Raw genomic sequence first — 26,169 nt, forward strand, 5'->3', positions numbered from 1 at the left:
AAAGAGAAAAAAATTTTATAAAAAAAAAAAAAAAAATATAAAAAAAAAAAAAAAATAAAATATAAAGAAAACTGAAATACTAAAAAAAAAAAATAAAGAGATAACTGAAATACATTTGTGTAGCATAATGGTAAACCTTGGCTCTCAAAGTTAGCACCAGCAGTGATTTTGTCAACAGATCCCGTCAGTGACAGCTACTACAACAGTAACAGACTTGATTATTGGTGCTGACTGATATATGAAAAGAGTGTTTTTTATCTTTCATAATATATTTTTCCAGTTTTTACAATTATGTCATTACATTGGGTTTCTAATTTAGAAATGGTGTTAAGAACCATTTCTGCCTTTGAGAGTTTTACAATGATTGATAATACTAATGTTATTATAGTAAGTAGCAATAATAGTAGTAAAATTATTTATATAGAGCTAAAAGTTTTTAATGGATAATATTCCTACTTATGTTTTTTTTTTATTAATGTAGTATTTGGGGCTGTTACACTGCTGAGGCCTTCTTGGATGACTACAACACTGCGATGTTAAAGTGCACGCCAGCCACACTCCTAGCATCTTGCACGGTAAGGATATCAGCATGCAAGAAACTAAATACATGTGTGTATTACGTAATACGCTAAATGAATACATGGAGGCATATAGCGCAACGGATACACTTTGGTCTTTCATTAAACAGAAATAGAAGGCTTGAGTGCAAGGCACTTTATCAATGTTGTCTTTATTAAGCCAGAAGTATCAGAGCGTACGTTTGAATGCTATTGCACTGATTACGATTACTAGCTACAACATCATGGAATACTGCCCCAGGGAGATGAGTATGTTTTATGTGAGCGTTTGAGCCTTGATTAGGGTAGTAATGTACAGCACATACAGCCGTGACTTGATGAACTATTTATTATGTCAGCGTAATGCTTAGAAGCCTCGTTGAGTTAAATTGTTATTGTTACTATTATTGTAATATGTAAAGTTTTTTATATTAATGTAAATGCTATTTATTATTATTATAATTATAATTATTTTATTTTTATTTTATTCAGGTATAAAAGTATACAAAAAGTGGCCAATGGCTAAAATTATTGCATATTAAAAAAAATATATTAATTAAATATTTTTATGCAATATCTATACATCAATTATATTACTTACATACCAACACTTTCTACTAGATTTATGCATTCTTTTTTTTTTTTAGCAGTGGGTGGAAATGTTATCCATTATTATCAATATAAATTATTTTATGCAATATCTATACATAGATTATATAACTTACACCAGCATTTTCTAGTAGTTTCATACATTGTTTTTTTTTTAGCAATGGGTGGAAGTTTTATCATTATTATTATTCTATGTAATATCTATGCAACAATTATATACCAACACGTTTTAGTAGGTTTATCTTGGTTTCTTTTAGCAATGGGCAGAAGTTGAGATCCAAGAGGAGACAGAGGATGGCAAGAAAATCAGCTCCAAAATAAGATTACCTGTACAGGTGAGATGGTGTAAAGATGATCTAAATGATTAGTGTTTGAGTCTTGACTACAAACAACCCCCCCCCCCACCTCCTGCCCCATTACAAACTTGAAATCTCTAAAAGTAGCTTCAACTACCAAGCTCCCATTATTCTCAGTAATCTTCCTGCTTCCATTAAAAACACCAGCTCTTTCCATTTATTTACACTAAAACTCAAATCTCACATTAACCTCCTAATCTCCTTTTTAACCAGTACCTACTATTTTTTATCTTCATTCCTGTTTCATATCACTTACTTTGTGTTTTCCATTACTTTTAATACTCTTTTGTTATTGATTTATCTAAGAGGGCCCCTTCATATCAGCCATGCTCAAATGGCTACTGACTTAAACTGTAGTTGAGTAAATAATAATTCTGTAAACTATTCTAGCGTGTTGTTTATTTCAGTGTTCATGGTATGTACAATCACTTCTCTTTGAACTGTGCGCCGAAATCAACCGTGTCGGTGGACACGCGCTTTCTAGGTATGTAACAGTAGTTTATACGCAACATCTTCGTGTATCAAGAATGGAAATAATGTAAAATGTCATCCACAAATGAATGCATAATCTAACCATAACGACAAAATTCTTATTTCTAAAGTGTATGCATTATTCATATTATGCGTATAGGATGTGTGATGAGGTCATGGGCCGGGGTCTTGCGTCTAGGTTTTCCATTTGATCTAGGCTAAGCTGGCTATCATGTGAGATATAATTTCTAAGAGCAGAGAAGCCCATTACATAAGCAATGAACCAGCCTTAAAAGCAGACTTTTGAAATGGAAGAACAAAGTTTACTTAGGAATAATACATGGTCCAAGAAATGAAATACATGCCATTGTGCTGGGATTCAATATATCTTTATTGAGTCATCATCATGAATGTTTTACTTCTGAAGTTCTGATTCACATATTTCTTCAAAATAATGAATGAAAATATCATAATTATGTAGCTTTGTCGTTTACTCACTATACAATTCAGTGTAAATATTGAAAACATCATAATCAATTGATGCTTTCTGTTTTCGGAGATTAAAACTTTAATTCAGCCTCATTGTAGTCAGGGCCCTTGATATCCTAGTACTCTAAATAAATATTCTGGCAAATGAAAGATGTGCTGTCTGTAATAAATTCTGGGAAAACCTCTAAAAATGGAATTAAAACACAGAATTGCTCATTAAAAAGAATCAGATAAAGTTGTCAACTTCTAGTGAGACATAAATCAAAAAACAATTTATTTTATTTTTTTTATAATTTACAGACTTTACTACAAAAATACTTAAATTGATTTCCAGAAAATTTTCAGAACTACACTATGCAAAAAATGTAGTCACAGTATTATTTATGTTTCTGTCTATTGGGGAGTAATAAATCAACATTAATATGCAGTTATTCAAATATTCAAGTTTGCTAGCTTAAACAAACAGTATATCTTAATTTGATTTATTTCTGTGTGGCAATACTATATTGGCTAAGGGGTGCAAAATAGTTAGAATCAGATTTAAGATTAATTCAGCTGTAAAGACCAACTCAGATAATGTTGTACACACAGCCTAATGCAATTCGTTGTTGGGTCTGGTCTGTGTGAGTTGAACACTGAAACAATAGTTCTGCGTGTTGGGGGAGAGTTGCGTCATATAATATTAAAATGTTTAACATTCTTATAATGTCCTAAAGACTCTCCCCAGCATAAGGCGGGTTGCACAACGCTGGTTGAGTTGGCCGTGTAGATAAATGCTCATGGACACATTCATTTATTTAAAAACCTTTTTTTCTTGTTAGATTACTTAGTACACTATACCTCTATTCTTTTATTAAATTTTGAGATATTTAGTTATTTCTTCTTTTTGAACATTGCTTTTCCTATAAAATATTAATTTTTTAGTCTTTTGTTCTCATTATTAATCATCTGATTTTTGTTCTATTTGTAGAGAAACAATTTGCAATTTGGTGAAGAAAGTTACAGATAGCATTGTGGATATTTACCAACAATTGTTGGACTCTAAAGAGGTGGTTATAAAACTATCCCAGCCAAGAGTACTTCAGATGCTGTTTGATCTACGCTTTGTTTCTACCATCATGACAGGAAGAGGAGATGATAAGAAGGTACAAATGGGTGGGGGTGGGCACAGGGTTAAATTTGTGTTGATAGTGGAGTAGTTATGTCTGGCGTTAGTGTGCGAACCATGCTAGTTTAAAATAACCGTAAACAACAACTTGGTACTGGGTTAGTGTAGCGTTTTTTGCTTTTCCATCAAACGCTTCTAACTTGTTCTGTCTAAAACTAGGCCTGGCACATACAAGCTACGGTGATTCTAACTTATAATATGTCAATAATAAAATAACTAATAAATAAAGCTGGTTAACTAATATATATAAACTGATAAATATGTTAAATATATGTATATAATAATGATTATGATAATGTTGATAAATGTGGTTAATAACATTTCCTTTATCATTAATAATTTAATACATTTTTTTCTTCTTTAGCGTTTGGTATTACAGTGGGGCGCTATTTTTTTAAATTATATTTTTCAATTAATTGTAGGTAGAACTAAGAGCAAGTTAATCAAGATTGATAGATTTTGTTGATAAATTCCAACTGTTAAGATTTTGTTTGTTTTATCATTAATAATGTAATTTAATACTTTTTTGCTTATTTATTAAATGGATTTTTTTTTCTTCAAACTCCTGTATTACAGTTATATTTAATTTAGTATAAAGGACCTGCTATGTATAAATTGTTGTTTAGAACAATCTAATCAAATCAAACAAAACCAGACATAAATATTAATCGACACTGGTAATTTCTAAAAAGATCATTCCATATATTGTTTTAATCATCTCATGTTTCTTTATAATAAATCACATTGATGTGACAGTGAACATTGCCATGTCTACAAAATTTGATATATAACCTGTATTTTAAATTTCAAGTGTTTTCACTCAAGCCATTCATCTTTAGTTGAAGAAAACAATTTCAAATGTATGGATCAATCATTTGATGTTTTCTTTCCATCACTGTGCAAGTCCCTTGGAACTACTCTGTTTTTGTCTGCCACCCATCAAACTTCACACTTGCCATCGATAAAGTGTCTACCGTATCCATTATTCATTTGATTTAGATTGGTTTCGATAAAGCATGATAGGGTTATGTTGAAAAGGCTTAATGATTCACCTAGCGTCAGTTACATGTGTCCTTCGGGGACAAAAACAACGCTCAAATGTACCAAGTCATAGCACTTAAAACATAATCTCCATCTGCTATCATTAATATGAGTATTGGCTGTACTGTGAGATAACCCATGCTATGAGACTGTCCAGTCTTTTTACCTGTACTATGCCAGTTCACATATAATTCAATGTATATGGGATTAGAAATTTATTTTAATGTGAACTCTGATAATACCATTATTGCATTAATTTTAATTTGTAACACCTTCTTAATCTATATAAAAGGCTTGAATTACAATTTAACCATTTTCATTCTCAAAGAAATTTATTGAAATATCCCATAATAACAATTAGAAAGCAATGTAGACTGGGAAGTAATATTCCCATGTTTTATATCATTAATTAGAGAGTAAGACCTCTTACCTAATATTCAATTTATTTTTCAAGGCTAACACCGCTTATACAGCTAAAGTGGAAAAGTTGATTGACCGATTCGAGTCAAAGATTGACCCCTTTGATCTTGATGTCTTCACCAGCCATTTTAACGCCAACTTATCAAGACACATTCATCGCAGTTCAGTAAGTGCGATGTTCCACTAATTACTTGTGCTATAATTATACCATCAAGGTATATACCTATCAATACTGAAAGCTTTCACAAACTTGTTGGTTGGCTTATGCCTAGGGTATCCTACCTCTGATTATATTTTATTGATTTTATAGTGGTTGCTAGCTCCCTAAAGACTGCAATTTGCAATATGACCCCTATCCTTTAAGGTTAATCAACTTCAATGAATATTCATGATATATTGTTTTCACATGTCTATATGTAATTTAGAATAATCAGGAAATATTCAACTAAATTCTAAATTAAAGTTCATGGCATGGTATTCTATGATAAACACTGCCTTCTAAGGTCAAAGTATGGTTTAAAAACATTTTTTTAAGAGAATACAATTTCAAATATCAACTTAATAATTTTCTTCATAAATAACAATTTGAGTAAATGACAAGTGCTCAGTCATTCTCTTTTGATATTCAGAGAATATACAAAAGAAATTTACACAAGCCAGTACACAGCCTGAATGGACAGATTAGCAATCAATGAAATTTCAAAGCACAAACAAGATTACATTATATATTTTTAAAAACAATAAAAAAGTTTTAAAACATTCAAGTTACAAATATTATTATTTCAGATATATTATTTTATATTAAATATACAATTAGTTGTATAACTATTAAAAGTTCAATAAACTACAAATATAACTATAACGTTTTAAATCCATTCAACCGTTGTTAATATTGAAAAATATTATTTCATTTAATTATACTGTAACTAACTTAAGACTTCTTAAATTAGATCATCAGATTCACTTTTATTTAATTTGTATTTATATATTTGAAGATTTTACTTGGAGCATTAACTAGCCTGGACAAGCATGTCTACTCTGGGCATAAAGCAGTCCAAGCTGGCCGACAAGAACATCACAACATACTTCCGTTGTCAACAAGCCAGGCTAGGTTCAACCTGCTTCCTCTCAGCTCACAATCCACCTTCACCCTGCCAACCAACATGCCAAGAGTTCCACAAACAGTAAGATGTGTTTATCTTTGTTGTATAAATGAGTTTTACAGTGTAACTTTTTGTTTTATTCAGCTTTAGGCACTAGGGCCAAGGATATGCTAAACAGTGAACTTAATCACTCTTCAAAGTTGCAATCCCGTCACATAGACTAAGTCTCATTATGAGGCTTAGGGGGTGGGGTTGTTTGGTCGGGAGAAAAAAATCCTGTTCTGTTCCAGGAATTGAACCCAGGATCCTGACAATGGAAAGCATCTCTGTGTATGTTTGTAGAGCTGTGTATTAAGAATCTCTCATCTTTTAAATCTTCCATTAACAAGGTTCCTCTAACGTCTCCTGCCTAATTGTTCATTTGCAGGGCCTAGCGATAGGATATTTCTTTTGCCCTGCACCCTATAAAAAAAATATATTTCCATATCTGCTTACTCCACATAAAAGTAATTAAGCCACCCAAGAACAACTTGCATTTTTTTTTGCAATTGTTTTCACACGTACTGAGTATTCAGTACATTTCCACGTCAGGTCGGGTAAAACTCCACCTATACTTGATTCTCCTGACGCAAATTCAGTTATTGTCTATTTAATCACGACAACAACAATTACTATAAGCTTGTGTTACCCAAAAATTCCACAATAAAATTAATCTATAACCAGCTATCTAGGGCATATGTATGCCAAGGATATTTCCTTCAAAGTGTAATAGTTTGTTTTTTGTACTCATTAATGATGAATTTAAATAGTGTATATGATTGATAACCATTGGTGACTGCACTCTGTATTTGCACTAATGATGTTTACAAGGTATCCATTCTAGTTAACAGAGATGAAGTAGATCTATGCACATCATCCCCACATTTGTGTAATCTTCAGCAAATCTGTTTTGCCTTTGGGACAAAACTTTTATATCATCCTAAACTCACTATGTCATTCCACAGTTGTCCTCCCATTGTTTTCCGCATAATAGCCTTTTGTGATGCCGTAGGTAGATTTCATTTACGAGTAGGGAATCATTTCTCACTGTCACCGTTCTTTGTGTCTGTTTTTTCGTTCTTTGTTTTCATCATCAAGGGCAGGAAATTAATGAATAAAATTGCCAGATTTGTTGCTGCTGAATATCTGTCACAATAGCGTTACATGATTTATATGTTCACAGACTTTTGTAAAAACAGAGTGCAATGTAGCATGAATAGGGATAGAACTTTCAACAAATGCGATGTTTATGAGCCTGAAGATATGATATTTACGATTGTGATATAAAAATGGTTATAAGAATGATAATTTACATTTTCAATCTAAAATGATAGATTTTTAAATTAGTATACATATTATTGTTGTTTTTCTTTTTTTTCTGTTTTTGGTATTACGTTATTTTTATTTTTGTTGTCATCATAATCACTATTGTTGTTTTGTGGTTGTTATTATTATTTTATAATTGTATTATTATTATTGTTATAACATTTATAACTTTCTCATTGTCACCCTACATATTTTTAATGTTAATAAGCTGGTAGTTAATCGTTTATATTAATACAGTTTGCATTTTCTAGATCATTTCAAAATAGTTACTGTACATGCATATTAAACAATCTTTTTACTGTACAGTTTAATGTTTTTCTTTGTCCTTAATAATCAATTAATAAATGACTGATGACACATTACTGTTTTTGATGTCTTTCATGCAGTAATTTGTAATAATATATCTTTATGTTTTTAGCCTCTTAGTCCATCCGCTTTCAAGTCTCCACCTGTGAAAGAGACAGAAAAATTTGCCACTAAGTCTGGGGCATTCTACTCAAGACTAGGTTCTCTGAAGACCAGTTGGCTAGCAAATATTGGAAAGGAGTAACTGCCAGAATTGAAGCACAGTAAGAGTTTGTTGTAATAATGTATATGAAAATAATATATAAAGTGCCGGCATACCGGCCTGGAAAAAATGTGAGGGCGCTGTTGAAAGTTTGCAATTAAAAAAATTTCCGGTGGTTGGGTTTTTATGATAAGGTACTGAAAAATGTTGTTGTTTTGATGTATGAAGACAGTCACGCATCATTTTACATAGAAAACGTTCTATAAGTCCTCGGAGACCGAATCGAGGCAAGATAATTTCATGGCCCATTGGTTGGTTTTCTTTTTAGTAGTTCATGATCGGATAAAACAACCGTGACCCCTGCAAGCATTCTGGGTTTATGTCTTCTGTTCGCTAGCATGATGGTATTCTGTGATCAGTAATACTTATCAGATACTCTTGATATTGGCAGAATTACACTTTTCTATCATTATATGAAGAAATAAAGATCCCATTGGAAGCATTCAATTGTTTTAAGGGTTGTGACCTAACCTCAAGTTCATTTTAATTTTGTGTTGTGTCAATTTCGCAATTTTAACTCAGAAATTGTTTTGGTTTCATTTTTATTTACTGTTTTGTTAAAAATATTTTTTGGTTTTACTTCAGTTCAATACAAGCTATGATGTAAATAATAATTGTTATTTATGATGATTGACACAATTATTATTTATATTTAAATATATCTGTTATTTGCATATTATATAAAACTTTTGATATTCAACATATAAAATATTTACATTTACAGATCAAGGAATATATAAATGTAACTGTTATTAAAAGATAGTTTTATGAATTTTAAAATAATTAATAATAAAATCTGCCTATTGATATAGAGAAGGGGAATTAACAATATAGAATTAGTTACATTTTGATTGGTATTTAACAGCTTATATTAAAAGGTAATACTGTAATTTGCATGTTTTTACTAAAACGATATTGGTGTATACTTAAACAATATCGACAGTATTAAACAAAATACAAAGAAAGCGATACAAACCATTATGGTTTGATATTTTAAACTTTATTTAATTTAGGGATGAATTAAAAAATATTGTATTATTAGAATAGCTGGGGAGAAATAAAATTATGATTTTGTGGAAAAAAATAGTTTTCTTGGTTTCTTAAACTGTGTCATACTTCCGTTTAAATTGCAAATCTATAACAAAGCAGAGTGTGATCTCATGTATTCAAGTCAGAGTTGAAGATGCTATTTGTGATGAGCACAAAAATATTGATGAAATAGAATGTAAAATGAATACCTGTGGGACGTTGATGAGATGTTGTGTCTTTTATTAGCTTTGCTTGACCTACATTCAGTAAAAGCATTGTGCATTATGCATGTCCAACACTTAATTTTGTTATCTGTACACTGCTTTTCTACTGTTAGGCCATTGAGACAGCTGCCATGGTGGGGGAGCAGTGGGTTTGACTCAGTGCTCTACACTTCTGTTTCTTTAGATTTTGGCTTTCAAACATCTCAACTCTCCACCCAGGTGTATACTGCAGGGGCAGATCCAGGATTTGAAGGAGGGAGGTTCAAATGTTTTGAAAAAAAACCGAAAATTTTTAATCCTAGTTGGCCGGAAATGAGCTCTCCCGAATTCTTAGGTGTCTTTTAGTGACCAAAAAAAAAAAAAAAAATCAAGGTTTGCCCCCTCTTGAAAAAGGTCAGGTAATTTTATCTCATTTTTATGTACAGTAAGTAGGTCTATTATGTGTGTATAAATACAAACAAAAAATCAGACATATTAAGGCAATATGTTATTATATTCCAATAATGAGTAGTTGTTTGCAACATCAAACTAAAAACAGTTTTTTGAATTGTATTTACATTAATTAAAGGTTAGTTACGCTAAGCCAATCTGTCAACCTATGCCTAGGTAGGATAGCATGCCTTTTGTAGGCAGGGGTCCCAAGTTGGAAGGACCCATTTCCGGGAGATTTGTTTAATGACATTGGGGGCGCTATATATACTATGAGAAAAAGTGAAGGTACCAAACTAAGGGCCATGCCCACCTCAGGCCCACCGTGATTGGGGCTGAGGTGATGACATTTTTTTAGAATAGGCACCTTTAGAAGCTCGGAAATGGCACTGTCAGACTGCAAAAAATAATCGGCAACCAAAATTTAGGTCTAAATAAAACAAAAAATGTGTTTTTACTGAATTTGCGGGAGATAAGTGAATTTCCATAATACAGTAATGTGGTCAGGGTCTGCTTAAGCAAATGAATCACTCTTTCAAGTCAGCTTCCTCCAAAAAAACATTTTGATAAAAGACTAAAAAGCAATGACATAAAATGAAATTCCAAAAAACAAATAAGAAATAAATTAAGAACATTCTGCAAATACATTAAGAAAATACTGCAAGCATGAAAAAACAAACACAATAAGAACTGTAATTATTATGAACACCCAATAGATGTTTTGTCTTTCTCCAATCTCTATACAGGAGTGGCTCCCTTGCAAAATATTGACTAGGCAGTGTAATGGTCAATATATTGGTCTATGAGGTAGTTGCTGCATGGCTGGCAGTATTCCTCAGGGATTGGAGGCCATTGCGCAGTATTCACCAGGGATCATTGCAAGTCATGCGTGTCTGCTACAGATCCCATGACTGTCTGCTCATGTATCATGCATATGATAGACAGCTTAGGAATGATTGATTGGCTTTAATATCAAATCTATGGTTACCTCATAATCACTCCTCCATAGGATCATAATAGAACTGTTTGTAGCCAAAATGTAAACGTGAACAGAAATATAATATGATTATGTGTTAATTAATGAACTACTTGAATTGAAGCTTTATGGTAGTGTGTAAGTGGCAATGTGGTATCCCAACTTTTCACCATAAGTAGTTGAAGCAGTGACGTATCTAGGGAATGCGCAGGGGGCACACGCCTTTCCAAAAAGTACTTGCATTGCCCCCACCCCAATAATCATGCTCAAGTAGTTAAAAATCACCTGAAATTACCTTATTTTGTGAGCTTCAGGTAGGTAATTTTTTTCAGCTAAACAGTATCATAAAATACAGGTTATTTTAAAATTTGAATGCAACAATTTCAAAATTTTTCCCCTTGAAATCCACTCAGACTGACCAGTCGTAATAACTTCTAATTGGCATTTGGTCAGCCTAGTTTGTCATTTATTAAAAACTCCACGATTGTTGACATGCTTTCGTGTTTCGCTGCGGGGATCACCTGAAAAAGCTTGGATTCAGAAATGTAGTCATGGTGATAAGTCCTTGCAATCTGGAAAAAGTAGTTTGAGATTTATAATGTCCATTTTCGTGTGAATTTAGCGGATGTGCACCGTGCTATCAGTACAGTTTCAAGAGAGAACCGGGAACAATTTTACTGTAGCAGTCTTTCATTCAAAATTGTATTTGGTAATTACCCAGCAGTCTCAAGGTAATTTGTTTGATATTTTGAACATAGTGATCATGGTAGTCTACTTTTGCTGTTGTATCTACTGAACACCACCACATCCTTCCTAATTCATTTTGTAATACTTGGTACCAATTTTCATTTGGATATGACCTTCTCTAGTCTTTGGTAGCTTCTGGATTTTGAAGCAGAAAATAAATGTGTTTTCAAGATAATTTTTTTTTTTATATTTAATAACACAGTGCATAAAAGAAAAGAACCAAATAACACCCAGAAATTTACTGTTTATAAAGATTTTTATATTAAAAAAATTATTTTTACACCAGGGCTCATTGGGGGGAAATTACATGAATCCACCTATCGTCAGTTAGATTAAAAATATTACTTTGCCGATCAACTAAAGTTATTGTGATTCCAATTCCACAATTTTTACCATCTTAATCCATAACACCTTTTTCCTTGACCACCACTAGGGGTTTCACTCTGGCCCTTTAGATCAGATCTTCAGTTAGACTTTTGGGCCAATAAATTCCTGTAGCCACCACTGGTGCAGATATTTAGGGATCGAATCCAATTGTTAATTTTTCATGAGGATTTGCAAGTAGTTATGTAGGATTTACACCTTGGAACTTGAAGGCAAGTAATGTTTTCATTTTGCTACAGCCCAACATGGCGAATCCGGTGGTTGGTGAAATTGGTGCCCGCCCCAAAAAATCTCTAACCATGAGTGTGAACATTTAAGCGAGTCGAGTGGCCGAGCGGTAAGGCAGGGGCGCCGCTAACTACAGCCTTAATATCGGCATTGATCCAGCCGCTCCTCGCCCAGGGTTCGGTTGGTAAAAACAAGTCTTCTCGGATAAGGACTTAAAATGGAGGTCCAGTGTACACATCTGGCTCGTGTGCAGTTTAAACAACCCATTGCATCTTTCGGAAGAGTAGGGGTTACCCTGATGCTATGGTTCATTTCAGCCCCTGTCGTTGTGGAATGATGTGATATAAGCGCCTCTGTACGGCTGCTAGGTAGTCACGGACCACGCCCATATGCAATTCAGCACAATGACACTGCAAGCTATGGATTATTCTGCCTTTACATTTACATTTTAGATGCATTTGAACTTGCCCCATAGGGCCATAGGTCCTGCCCCCTCAGATCATGTCCTGCCCCTCAGACCATAGGTCTTCCCCCTCACACCTTAGGTCCTGCCCCCTCAAACCATAGGCTCGGACCATAGGTCCTGTCCCGTTGGACCATAGGTCCTGCCCCCTCCGACTGTAGGTCCTGCCCCTTGGACCATAGGTCCTGTCCCCTCAAACCATAAGTCCTGCCTCCTAGAACCATAGGTCCTGCCCCCTCCAGCTGTAGGTCCTGCCCCTTGGACCATAGGTCCTGTCCCCTCAAACCATAAGTCCTGCCTCCTAGAACCATAGGTCCTGCCCCCTCCAGCTGTAGGTCCTGCCCCTTGGACCATAGGTCCTGTCCCCTCAAACCATAAGTCCTGCCTCCTAGAACCATAGGTCCTGCCCCCTCCAGCTGTAGGTCCTGCCCCTTGGACCATAGGTCCTGTCCCCTCAAACCATAAGTCCTGCCTCCTAGAACCATAGGTCCTGCCCCCTCCAGCTGTAGGTCCTGCCCCTTATAGGTCCTGCCCCCTCGGACCATAGGTCCTGTCTCCTAGGACCGTAGGTCCTGTCCCCTTGGAACACACTTCATCAGCAGCATCTCTGGTTAAGTGGAAAAAGTCAACCAATTTCTCAATGACAGATTCTCCTGTTAAATTCCATTTACATGACAGCATTGATTGGAACAAGTGTGTTTGCTTACCATCAAATTATTTTGAAATTAGGAAGAGATTTTGTATTAGGTTATTATTGTAGGTTAAAATATACATTATCATAACCATGTAATACTTTCTATCTATTTGGACCGTATCTAATCACAATGTTTACGATGTTATTTTGAATAAGAAATTTCTCATAAAAACTTCTTGAATAATTTACTTGTCCTAGTAAATTTTTTGTTGTATCATAAACAAGGTTTATAATAACAAGATCATGTCTTGTAACAGGAGAAGTAACGTTGATTATCGTCTGCTCACGGACAAGTTATTAGATACAATTTTAATCCTCACGAGGACGCCCATCATGAGTACGCTACCCCTAGTATGCCTCAGTAACTTGTAACCAATATCTACTGCTAATTGGCTGCAAAAGAAAATCCAATTGTCAGTGCTTCAGGATGGCATCTGTTATTACAGAAATAGCAAATCAACCGAAACAAATGTGAGTATGAATTGAATCAACCAATCAAATTCCAAGTTAAAGTTGAATGCTTCGGAAGATATGATTGTATATTAGGAGTATTCATATGTTAACATTATGTTTATATTGCGTTGCATCAATGTATTGCTAGTGCTCTGCGCAAATTTATTGATGTTTAAATCGATGGTCTGAATTTTGTTATCGCGTATTCTTGAACTTATGATTCAGCAGTCCGATGCCTCTTGGTTCAACTCTTTTTGAATTTGTTTAGTTTCTTTACAAGATAATTTGCGTTTCTCGGTATTCATTGCAACCTAAATATCCGTGTCATTATACACAAAATAGCAAACGTTCACCATTTGTTCTGTCTTTATATTGTCATTAATTTTTGGATTGAGTTTCCAATACAGGTAATTGTCTGACAAGCAAAATTTAGACATCATTCCTTTCACATTTATTACAACTTCCTCTATGAAAATGCACAACTTCCTCTATGAAAATGCATTTTCCACTATAACATATTTCTATTCGAATAAACGCCCTACTTTGAATAAACGCCCCCTCTCCAGAACCTCATTTGGAATAAACTCCTCCCTCAATGCCCGTGGCGTTTATTTTGTCCTTTAATTAACACCTCCCTAAATGATTGTTTACAAAACTAATGAAAGCAACATCATTCTCAACATATTCTATTAATGTTGTACTCCAGCAGAATTGCATGTATTTTAACCTGGTTAGGATAAATAGGTCTGTATGATCAGGCATTAATAGGTCTGTATGATCAGGCATTAATAGGTCTGTATGATCAGGCATTAATAGGTCTGTATGATCAGGCATTAATAGGTTTGTATGATCAGGCATTAATAGGTCTGTATGATCAGGCATTAATTAACACATTTTGGCAGTAATTATGTGTTGTAGTTCCACATTTACATTGACATTAAAGGGCATTTATTTAAGTATATACGTATCCATTGTACATAAAAAAAATAAATGCCTCCTTCAAATAAATGCCGTCTTCGAGTAAATCCTCCCCTCAAAACCCTTCTCAACAATAAACACCCAGGGTGGTTATTTTAATAAATACGGTACTTGGTTTAATCATGGCAGTATTATTTTTACCTCATTGGTTAAGTTATGTAATTCGTAAATTCAACTGTGCTAGCAAAATTCACAATACAATAATTAGAGATTAGATTATTATATACCCAGATACTGTTACTTATAGAGCATCTACCCTCTTTGTTCTTACTGTATATATGACCATACTTTTATCCTATTTGTACATTCACCTGATGAAGACCACTGCATGGTCAAAAGCTTGTGGGAAAATAAATTTGTTAGTCTGAAAATGCTGTTTGTCTTTCATTTACTGTTATCATCTAGACTAACACGGCTACCCTTTCTGCTTCACAATTTAAATTGGAGATAGCTAATTTTTAATAAGTGACAATCTCTACGGCCGTTCTGCATTTTTTGATCTACAGGTAAATTCTTTTTATTCATTAATTTTAACACGTATACTAAACTAAGTATAGTACAGTTTTTATTCATGAATATTTTTGTATTTATTTGCAAAAACTCCTTAAATGTATTGTATAGAAATACAAACCCATTTAACCTTTGCCATTTACCTTGGTAAAAATTACAAAAAGCTAGGCAAAAACAAATCAGAAATGAGCTAAAATTGGAATAGGATTGAGCCGATTATTGTTAGATTTACTGTTTTTATAACATAATTTCTGATTATTCCTTGTTATAATTACCACCATCGGCTGTTCTTCATTTCCATTTGACCATTGTTTATAATTTTTACCTTTTTTATTGGCAGTTTGCCAAACTCCAGCATCTGAAGTTGTAGGCATTGTTTCAATCATCCAATCAAATGCATAGTTTCCAAATTTTATATGGCCAAGGACCTTGTGTAAATTTGTGTTTGTGTAAGCAAAGCAGGTCTACTAATTGCAACATCAAGAGTTGATTATTAGAACTATGCAGATTCCATATTTAAAGTATTCTGTTGTGAACTTGGCTACAAAAAGTAAATTTACAATTTCAAGGTCAAGAAGCTAGCTAAACACACCTCATCTGTCTTCTGTCAGATTTTGTGTATTTTGGTGTTAACCTAACCTTAATTAAGGGCTGCCCTTGTTTATTTTAGGCCAGTGCTGGTCACAGGTTTAATTAGCTGGTACAATAAACCATGGCTCCATGAATAAACTGCCAGCGAAGGTCTGAATACTCAGCCTTCTTCCTTCAGGGTATTCCAGGCTAGATCTATAAGGGCCATTGTGATTGGTGGATTTAAGATGGTCATTGTTGTTGGTGAATTCATGGAATAACAAACTTCATGTTTGAGATTGTGACATGCAAAGTGATTAATCAGAAAAATCTTGACTTTAAACCAATATGATTGACATGAGGACATATTTTGGAAATTCAAGTGCTAAGATTGTGTTACCAATTTTGACATTTCATTAGGTCTGAATTGGAACTTCAAGTTTAACCTTTCTACAAGAATTGATAGCTGCTGTAGCTCTAGAAGTTATGAATGATAAAATTGCTCTTTACAAAAAGGGGAGTTAAAATGGACCTATGAAAAAATTTTGTCCAAGAAAGAAAGGTAAAAATTACCTTTCTGATCCTGATTGATTTTTTAAAATCTTTTTTCTAATGACAACTCTAGAGTACTTGCCTCTCCCGAGCCTGGAATACGGTTATTATGTGTTGCTGTACCATTATTGCTTTTATTGTATTTATAGAGATCAAACACTGTGCAATTGTGCAAGTGACACCATATTTTTGACGTGAGTCTAGTCTTGAAGGGTCTGCCTGTCTAAACTTTGTGTACATAGTTGCAATTGACGCAACCAATTTTATTTTACTGTGCCACAAATAATATTCTGGTGTACTTTGTCTTTCTGATTTTATTGATTTTTTTGTGCGTTTATGCTGTTCTCTGATGAAGATTGTGTTGTTATCAAATGTGCACTTTTAAGTACAGTCATGGGAGTATTTTTAACACCAATGCTTTGACCTGCATTTTAATAGGAGGTATTATAACAGCACCACTATGATTACACTTCCAATATTTTCCAACATGACATAGATTTTTTTTTTATAGTAGCAATGTTGTGATCATTCTTTTGAAGAAGTAATACATTTCACACAATGGTGTATCTAGGGGAGGCCCCAGGGGGCACAGGCACCTCCTAAAAAAAACTTGTCTTCACCCCACCCCTCAACCCCACCCCCTATTGAAAATGTTTGAAGCAAAGAAATCATGCACAAGTAGATAAAAATCACCTTTTATCCCCTTATTTTGCAAGCTAGTGACTCCCTCACTTTAATCATCGAGTCCCCTTTGTTTCCCCCTCTCCCTCGCACAACCCCCTCCCCCTTCCTTTCAAGACTAGATACGCCATTCACAAAGAATCACACACATTATTTAACTGGGCAAAGGACAAAAGGTTGATGACCAGGAGTAGATGCAGTTCAATTACTCTAAGTGATGTGATATATTCCTTTGGGTTGTGCAGCTATTCATAGATTGAAGCATCTAATAATAATTGTTTGTATGCTGTGCTATTTGCATTCTCACTTAAGGGTATGTGAAATTAAACCTTGACAACATATTAAATCAGTTTATCAAATTCAAACCTTTTCTATTAACACATTAATGAATTAAAGATAAAAAGTATATTTTCTAAAAATGTATTTATTGTAATAGGAATTTTACACAGTACCATACATGTTAAAGCATTTGATAAATTACTGTTGTAGTTGTTATTGTCATAATTTTTGTTTATGTTATATTAAAATCAAGATTATTACTTTGCCAAAAGTTTTAATTTTGTTACTGTCTGTAGTGTTGTGAGTTATTGTTGCTGTTCACTGGTATTATTGGTTTATTAATAGTATTAATATGTTGTTGAAAGTATTATCATTGTTATTATAAATATAATATTTTCTTGTTATTATTGTTAAATTGTAATAATATTTAAGTAATTGATTGTTTTCGTTAATATTATTATCACTCTATTCATTAAAGTACTGTATTTATATTATTAATAGTAACAAACAGCCATTTCACATGAGATAAGGGTGTCATGAAAACATTGAAATTTGAGGAAAATGTATCAACATTTTATTATACTTCTATACCATATTTTCTAGTTTGCCATCATCATCATCATCATCATCGTCATCATCATCATCATCATCATCATCATCATCTCATTATGGTTTTCCTGAGGCTGTGTCTGGATATCAGATGAATTAACATTTGAATATTTATCCAAGGCCTGGTAATGATAATTAACAAATAATTTATTAAACACTTGATTCAGGCTCTACTGTACATAAATATGCTTAAAATTACCGGTATGCATTAAATATTTAGGTTGCTGTAAGATTAATTGAGTTGATTAGTGAGTTGAAATACTCAGCCGTTGGGTGACTTGTTGGTAAATTGGTCATTTGTGTGGTCAGTCTGAACAAGCCATTATCATATAGTTCATTGATTTAGTTTATTGATGGAGAACTTGACATTTTGATCAGACTGTCTGATGATTGAGATGGTTGTTAGTTCAAGAGTAACCAGGTCATTCCATTTCCTCCTATAGATGTGTGGATGATGATAAATAAGACTAGATGCAGAAAAGCCTCTTTATTAGTCAAGTCAACAATGCTACTGATCTTATTTATAGTAACTACAAGTCTCCTTCTAATTAAAGACTCCTCCAATTAAAAACCGCTCGGTGGTCCCATACTAACAAAATGTCTATTATTCAAGATTCAAGATAATTTTATTGTCCGAAAAAGATTAGAAAGTACTGACAATTTGACAAGTTACAAAGTAGACGGTACAGTCCAGTAATAAGTAAAAGGTTATAAACAAAACTAGTAAGTAAATATGTAATCAAAATATAATATCTATACATGATACTGTATATAAAACATACTGATAACATTTAAAAATTGCACTTAAATGATCTTTATTATTCTAATACCAAAGCTGCTAAAGATCATTGAAACTCTGGTCCTAAAGTGGTCTTTAATTGGAGGGAGACCTGTATTACTTTTCTTGTAATTTTAGTACCTGCTTTCTTTTTTATTAGTGTAAGCTCAGTGGTGTAGCGGTATAAAACCAGGTTAGTATCTTTGCTGGATCATAGTTCGATTCCTATCCAAATCACTTGAAATTGTTCTGGTACATTCTCAACACCATAAAATAAAATTAAATTAAATTATTGCTAACCTGTAATTTAACTATAATCATCATACATTTTGACAATAATTTTGTGTTTGTACTCACCATTTTGAGTGAAAAGAAGGGGCATTGGTTCATTCATATTATACTCACCATTTATACACACCAATCAAACACACGATTCCCTCAGATAACCACCTTACTTAAATAAACACCCCCTTAATATACCCTGCCGCAGCGTTTAACTGAATAAATACCTTATGTACTCTATACATTAAGGAATAGTGCCAAGGATGATACTCAGGCGTTCTATCATTATAAAATAATTAAGGATGTGCTTGCCACTACCAACACCTGAGTTAATAAGATAGTATTATTGATGGGCACCTTAGAACTTCAGTGCACAGGTTCAAGGTGAGTGGATGATGATCTTATCTGGATGTTCAGTACCTGACAAAAGCTACAGTACTGTACTGCAATATTCGCAAGTTTATACAGTACTACACTTCTCATAAATTTTGTCTTTCCGACATCAGGCCCAAGACATATACAGTACTACACTTCTCATAAATTTCGTCTTTCCGACATCAGGCCCAAGACATTTTTCTAGGAAAAGTGAATATTCAATTAGAAGTGTTAATGTGGTATTATTCCGGTAGTTCTTGCAAGGAACGTTTGTCATCTTCTATATTATTATTATCATATTGAACATTTTTGTCAAGGTTGTCGTCATCATCATTATCAGGATGATTATGATGATGATCATAATCATGATGAACAACATTTGACTGTCTTTTTCCTCAAATGTTTTAATATTTGCTGCTACAAATTTTCATATATTTTACATAGTGCTGTGGATACATGACCCGAATACTTACCTGATAAAAGCAGGTGCTGGATCATTCTTATCATAACTCATCACATATTTTTGAGCATATTATTTTAATTATTGTGTTTTTTTGGTTTTTTTTGTTTTTTTTTTGGCAATCAAGGCTTTAAATCACTGACTGGTAATCCTTAATTTATCGATCTCCACGCAAACTATAATTATTATAATTGTTTTTGTTTTTATTGTTGTTGTTACCTGTATGTGGTTAATATTACATTTTCATTATCATCATTATTAGTAATATTATTATATAAAATTTTAATATTATTGTTTTAGTTTATTGGAGAACATTTTTGACATAATAATAATAACAATAATAATAATAATATAATAGCGTAGTATTAATGACATTGTTGTATACAAATTTAGAAAGTATCCATAATTTTGTAGGTCTAGTTACTGAAGTAATCTACATATTATGGAATATTATTTGATTCTTATTGCTAAAGGTCGTTTGAGTTCAAGTTATATTTTCATTTGTTTTAACATTGTGTTATTAGTTGTTCTTAAGCATTGCAGGTCAAACTTTTACTATGTGATGTACAGAAGGAGAAAATTATGATTTTTGCATACAATTTAAATTCCTAAAAGGTTACTAAAGTTCAAAGCTCTAATAAGTTTTTTATATATAAAGGCATACTAAATGTCAAGTAATCAATCAAATAATTTATCAATAGTGCATGGGTGGATTGTAATTACTGTTTTTTGGAGTACTACCTGCCGAAGATGACATATGCCACAATTTGATTAGCACATGTATTTCATTCATAATTTCATAATTATTTGTTCCCTGCATCATTTTAATAAATGCATTGCATAGTCACAGGTGGCCAACAACTGTAAATTACACTAATGCTGTTTTTAATACAATAGTTTAATGCAATTTGTTTCTATAATTCTTGTAGAAATTTATAATTTCGGATACAACAATTAAACATTTGTCAATACTGTAACAAGATTGATATGATGGCTTTCAATTCAATGTGCCGTAAGTAAGACCAGTGGTGTAGGGATGGGCATTGCAACCAGTGCAAAGCACCAGGGCTAAGGGCTATTACATTTTTGAAGAAAAAAACGGCCAGCAGGCCCCTCAATAATATTTAGATTTTAAAGGAGTAATTATTGATTACTGTGTTCATTTCAATTGTTAAATATTTTTGTGCCACCAATTTTTTTTATTGCAGTAGCTTACAACTAGCTGCTGAGACCGCATGCCCCTCTTGAAATATTTACAAAGGCTGCGATTATCATTAGTATTTATTACCAGCCTAGGCCAGTAGTGACTCCTCTACCCCCACTGGGGGAAATTTACAGCTCCCTTACCAGCCATAACTCATGCCTACAGCCCTAGGTTGATGCTTCACATCAACGGGCCCAGCAATTAATCTTGCACTGGGGCCTGATCTCACCTGGCTACACCGCTGAGTGAGACATTGGGATGCACTGTCCATGAGACATTTGGAATGTACTATAATCAACTATACAAATTTGAAATTGATATATAATACATTTATGAATGCAATTAATTTTTTCATCTTGTTGGTTATTTCTTGATTACCTTTTTTGTACAAAAACAAATAAAACAAGTCAACTTGATTCTTTGAATATTTTATTAAATTCATCCTATATTTGAAAACCACCAGGGTATAAAATTTGTCAGTATTTGTCAAAATATTAGAAGCAACAAAATTAACTAGCAAATCAATTTGAACATTGCTATTTTTATATATATGAAATTAAAAATATCTATAATGTTTTTGTAGAATTTATTTTGATTGTAGGGAAAATAGTTACTTCCCATAATAAATATTTATGTTGATTTACTGTTTCTTAATTATGACCAATTTCTATTTTATAGTAAAGGAGATAACAAATTATTTTATATAATTATTATAATATTTAATACATTTTTTTTATTCTTGATGCTTTATTTTATACAGTAATATTTTTTATACAAAATAAATAATAAAATAATATTTTTTATACAAAAGGTAATGTAGCACATTGTGAGTGCAAAGAATAATAATAATTTATCATATTTCTTATTTCTTTAATGATAACGATTTAGGTAATGTTTAGTTGTGAAAAATTGCTATTTTGACCGGTTAAGTAAGATGTGACATATGGATGAAAGACATGTTGAAAATAATAACAGAAATATGAGGCTTTTTATTTGGAGGTTAATGGCAGTGGTGGGCATTTTAAAGCCAGGCCCCAGAGCAAAAATTTGTTTATATATGTTGTACAACTGACACAAAAGGTTGTTGACAAAAAATGGTTAATGAGATTCAGATTTTTGATATTTAAAAATGGGTGGGGGGTGGGGATTTTTAAATATTAAAAAATTTCTATGTCTGTAATTGTTCTCTAGTTTTTTGTCATACACCTTTTTGTTACTTTGAAAAACCAGTTGCACAACATATCAAAAAAATTCTTGATCCAGAACCTGGCTTTAAAAATACAGGAAAATTTAATTTTTTCCTGATTTTTTTTTCATCGCAGTGCTGATGAGTGTGCTAAAAACCCCTAAAACATTACATTTGTTTGGGCGATGGGTTTGTAAAACAGGGTATAACAAATATCTTGCCTTCTGGTAACATAATTTAAGTTTCTGTTAGGCCACTGGCATTCCCCACATAGTGTATGTATGAGAAATTCAAATGGAGACATTTTACATGTCCCACCAGCATGTGAAATATGTTCTTATTACATTGTAATGATATATTGGAAGTTTGATTTGTATGCAAGCCCATTGTGGTCATCAGAATCCTTTATGTGGCTGCTTCGGGCCACGGTACATTTGTCTTATTAATAATGCATGGCTTCATAAGTAATTTATGTTTTTAATACCTTGGTTGAATGTAAATTCTTAAGGGAAGAATGATCAAGAAAGAGTTAAATATGAGATTGTTTAGTAACAATATGCTTTGATAAATTTGAATTGAAAAAGCACAATGAAATAGATGACATAATTGAAAATATTTATAAATAATCAGAAGTAAAATTCATAATACCACTACTTGTTTTCATTACTGTTGCTGTGCTGCATACAGTAGCTATCCTATCCTAATAAGTAATTTATGTTTTTAATACCTTAGTTGAATGTAAATTCTTGAGGGAAGAATGATCAAGAAAGAGTTGAATATGGGGAATATCATGCCTAGGTTCTGTTAATCTAAAACTGGTCTTATTATCAAATGTATTATTTTTTGTTCATGAATAAGTAAATAATATAAGTAATTAATAAATACAAACAAGTAATAATTGTTCTTGTCTTAAGCTATGTATCCATTTGTCCAGCTGTGGTTTTGGCTGCGGTTGCATTTACAGTGGATTTCAAGTGATTCCTTCACTTGCGTTTTTAAAAGCCCTTTTGCATGGATTCACCACACCGGGGTGGATAAATTGCTCCATGGATCGAATAAAATAAAGCATATGCATTTACGGAGACGCAACACAACCGCACTATGGAATCACTGGTTTAAAACAGTTATAGTGTATCGCATAAAACACACACCGCACTGCAAACAGAGCCACAATGGCAAGCAGACAAATGGATTCCTTGCTTTAATCATATTTTCTACTATCATCATCCAACACCATCATCATCATCATCATATTCATTATCTTAATCATCATATATTATCACCAATCGTCATCATCATCATTTTTATCAGTCGTTTAGTGTCACTGTGTCAGTGGTAGTACAGTATTATAATTGTTGCTACAGACATTAGATAATAATTATATGTTATGATATGGTGTTGAAATTACAGGGATTGTGTATTGAATGTTATCATTTATTAGGATATTATTTCATGGATATTAATGTCAATAATCATTATCATAATTGATATTTTAACAATACTTTTTTAATTCCTTTGGGGGGGGGGGGCTAAAGATTTGTTTTTTTCTCAGTTTGCCATTTCTTCTATTTAAAAACCAACAAACCTTACATTTTTAAGATGAACCCTTAGTTTGGCTATGATTGGAGTAATGTTTCTTGAAACTTTTTTCCTACATGGTCAAGTAATATGAGATGATCCCTAGATTATCATCTTTAAATGATGAACAAATTTGGTTTTCCTTGAGATGCCTTGAACCCTGAGGATATGTTATATGCAATATCTGCTCTACCACTAGTTTTAACTGAGACCCAAGGTGATATGCCTACTCCATACACACAGCCTCCCCCTTGGATACCAATAAAGATAGACAAGGCAGTCCGCCTCATTAAAAATATATACTGTTAAAATCTGAATAGCAAACACCTAAAAGATAAAAAATAGGCACATTGACTAAAGCATTATACTCTTGGTGGTGTTGTGTTGCTATGAACATCACTAATTAGTATATGAATTCACCTATTATATAACATATTTTTTTTCCATTACATAAAATTTTGAACAATCCTCACAATAATTAGTGTAGCATCCAACATGTTAGCATAAGTTAACTTTGAATTATACAGTACACAGATCTTTCCATGAAACAATTGAATTTACAATGATTTAAGAAAAAACTTTTTACTAAGAAATTCCTCCCCCTGCATTTGTGTAGGCAAAGAATATGGAAACAGTATTGTTTATGAATCTGTAATTTGCAAGAAAATGTACATATTCGTTAGCATTTTCATGTCTAAACTTGGCAAACAGCAATGTGTCCGTTTTTCTGTTTGTCACACAAGAATATATGCTATAAACAGCTTTGCTAATGCTCATGGATAATTGTTTGCGAAAACAGTTTACTTCAATGGTAGAACTAGTATTGTATTTGCTTGATGGGAGGGTGGGGGTGGGACCCACGGTTCTTGACAGGGGGCCGTGTGAGTGAAGCGAGTCTTCACTAAATGGCTAAAACAAACATTTTTGAAGGAAAAATCAAGCTAGCATAATTCAGTAGATCCAGAATTTGCATCTTTTGTAAAAACAAATTTGCATACAATGGAATGAGATTGTTTTGTAACAATATGCTTTGATAATGATATTGGAAAAAAATGAATATATGTATTGAAAAACATTGAAGCCAAATTACGGATTATTTCAGGGAATGGAACAGCTGCAGTTAAATTTGAATTGAAAAATCACAAATGAAATAGATGACATAATTGAAAATATTTATAAATAATTAGAAGTAAAATTCATAATACCACTACTTGCTTTCATTACTGTTGCTGTGCTGCAAACAGTAGTTATTCAACATCCCCACCTTAATGTTTTGTAATAATAATAATAATGATAGTGATAGTCATAATGAATATATTTTGGACCTGTATGGGCTTGAAGAACAATTTAGGTAAAATAAGTGAAATAAGTTATATTGTATTATTATATTGCACTTTTGTCGAACATCTTTTATATTGAAACATAATCTTACTAGCCTTAACTTTTGCTACCGCTTCATAGTTTCATCAGACGAAGGTTCATCATCATTATCATGATCATCGTCATCATTACCACCACCATTTTTATCATCATTGATATAATCATTCTAATATCGTATTCATTATCATCAATAGCTATCTTTTGGTAGCTCTTGCTAGCATCATCAGGGAGGGAAATCCTGTTTATATTGCATTACCACCACCACACTATATCAATGCCATCATCGTCTTCATCATCGTCACAAAGCTATCAACCCTCTGAATCTGAATATCAAAGTAGAGGCCTTTAAGGTCCTCCAGCATCCTCACTACCACCAGTTTAAGCTAGGTCTCTGGGCTAACAGGTTATTTTGTACATTTTTGGGGAGGGTGGTGGGGGCCGGGAGGGTTATGTTTTTTCTTATTTTTATTTTCATGTTCATTTTTTAATAATCATTCTAATCACCTTCAAGTTTCATTTCCATCATTATTATCATCATCATCATTTGTAATAATTAAAATCATCACCATCATCATCTTGGTCTCTCATTCACTCAAACATCTTAAGGCCAACTCAGACAGCGTCGTACGATGCAGCCCGGTGCAATTTGTTGTCATTGTCGCATCAGGTCTGTGTGAGTTAAACGCAGACACGATGGTTTGCGTCGGGGACAGTCACGTCGTAGAAGATTAAACATGTTTGATATTTCTCACAACAGCCCCCTCCTTTTTGTCAGGCCTGCATCTATCTTTAGGGTGCCACTATCCCGATTGCTGCCTCTGAGCACCCGTTCATCTGTGACAGGGCAAATATATTTCCCGTTCCTTTGTTTGAGACACCTAGGTAGAGCTTCGGAACGCGACAGAGTGGCGATGGATGGACAATCCTCTAAGATCTTGCACTCATTGTGCCTGTTCTCCTCAGTAGTTAAGTT

General features: G+C 33.1%; 1 protein-coding gene across 1 annotated transcript in view; it reads left to right on the forward strand.

Annotated features, from left to right (window-relative positions):
* LOC117100744 (conserved oligomeric Golgi complex subunit 1-like) overlaps nt 1–9,231 on the forward strand; it is a gene marked incomplete at its 5' end in the record, with an annotated part of 25,039 nt that extends 15,808 nt beyond the window's left edge. The window contains 7 exon segments of the mRNA XM_033240537.1: nt 482–575; nt 1,424–1,501; nt 1,930–2,006; nt 3,453–3,627; nt 5,146–5,277; nt 6,107–6,295; nt 7,998–9,231. Coding sequence (XP_033096428.1) covers nt 482–575; nt 1,424–1,501; nt 1,930–2,006; nt 3,453–3,627; nt 5,146–5,277; nt 6,107–6,295; nt 7,998–8,129 — 877 coding nt within the window.
* Between the last annotated feature and the right edge of the window lie 16,938 nt (nt 9,232–26,169).

This window comes from Anneissia japonica, unplaced genomic scaffold (genome assembly GCF_011630105.1).
Source record: "Anneissia japonica isolate Jap-2015-1 unplaced genomic scaffold, ASM1163010v1 scaffold670_len1213532_cov191, whole genome shotgun sequence".
Taxonomy (NCBI): domain Eukaryota; kingdom Metazoa; phylum Echinodermata; class Crinoidea; order Comatulida; family Comatulidae; genus Anneissia; species Anneissia japonica.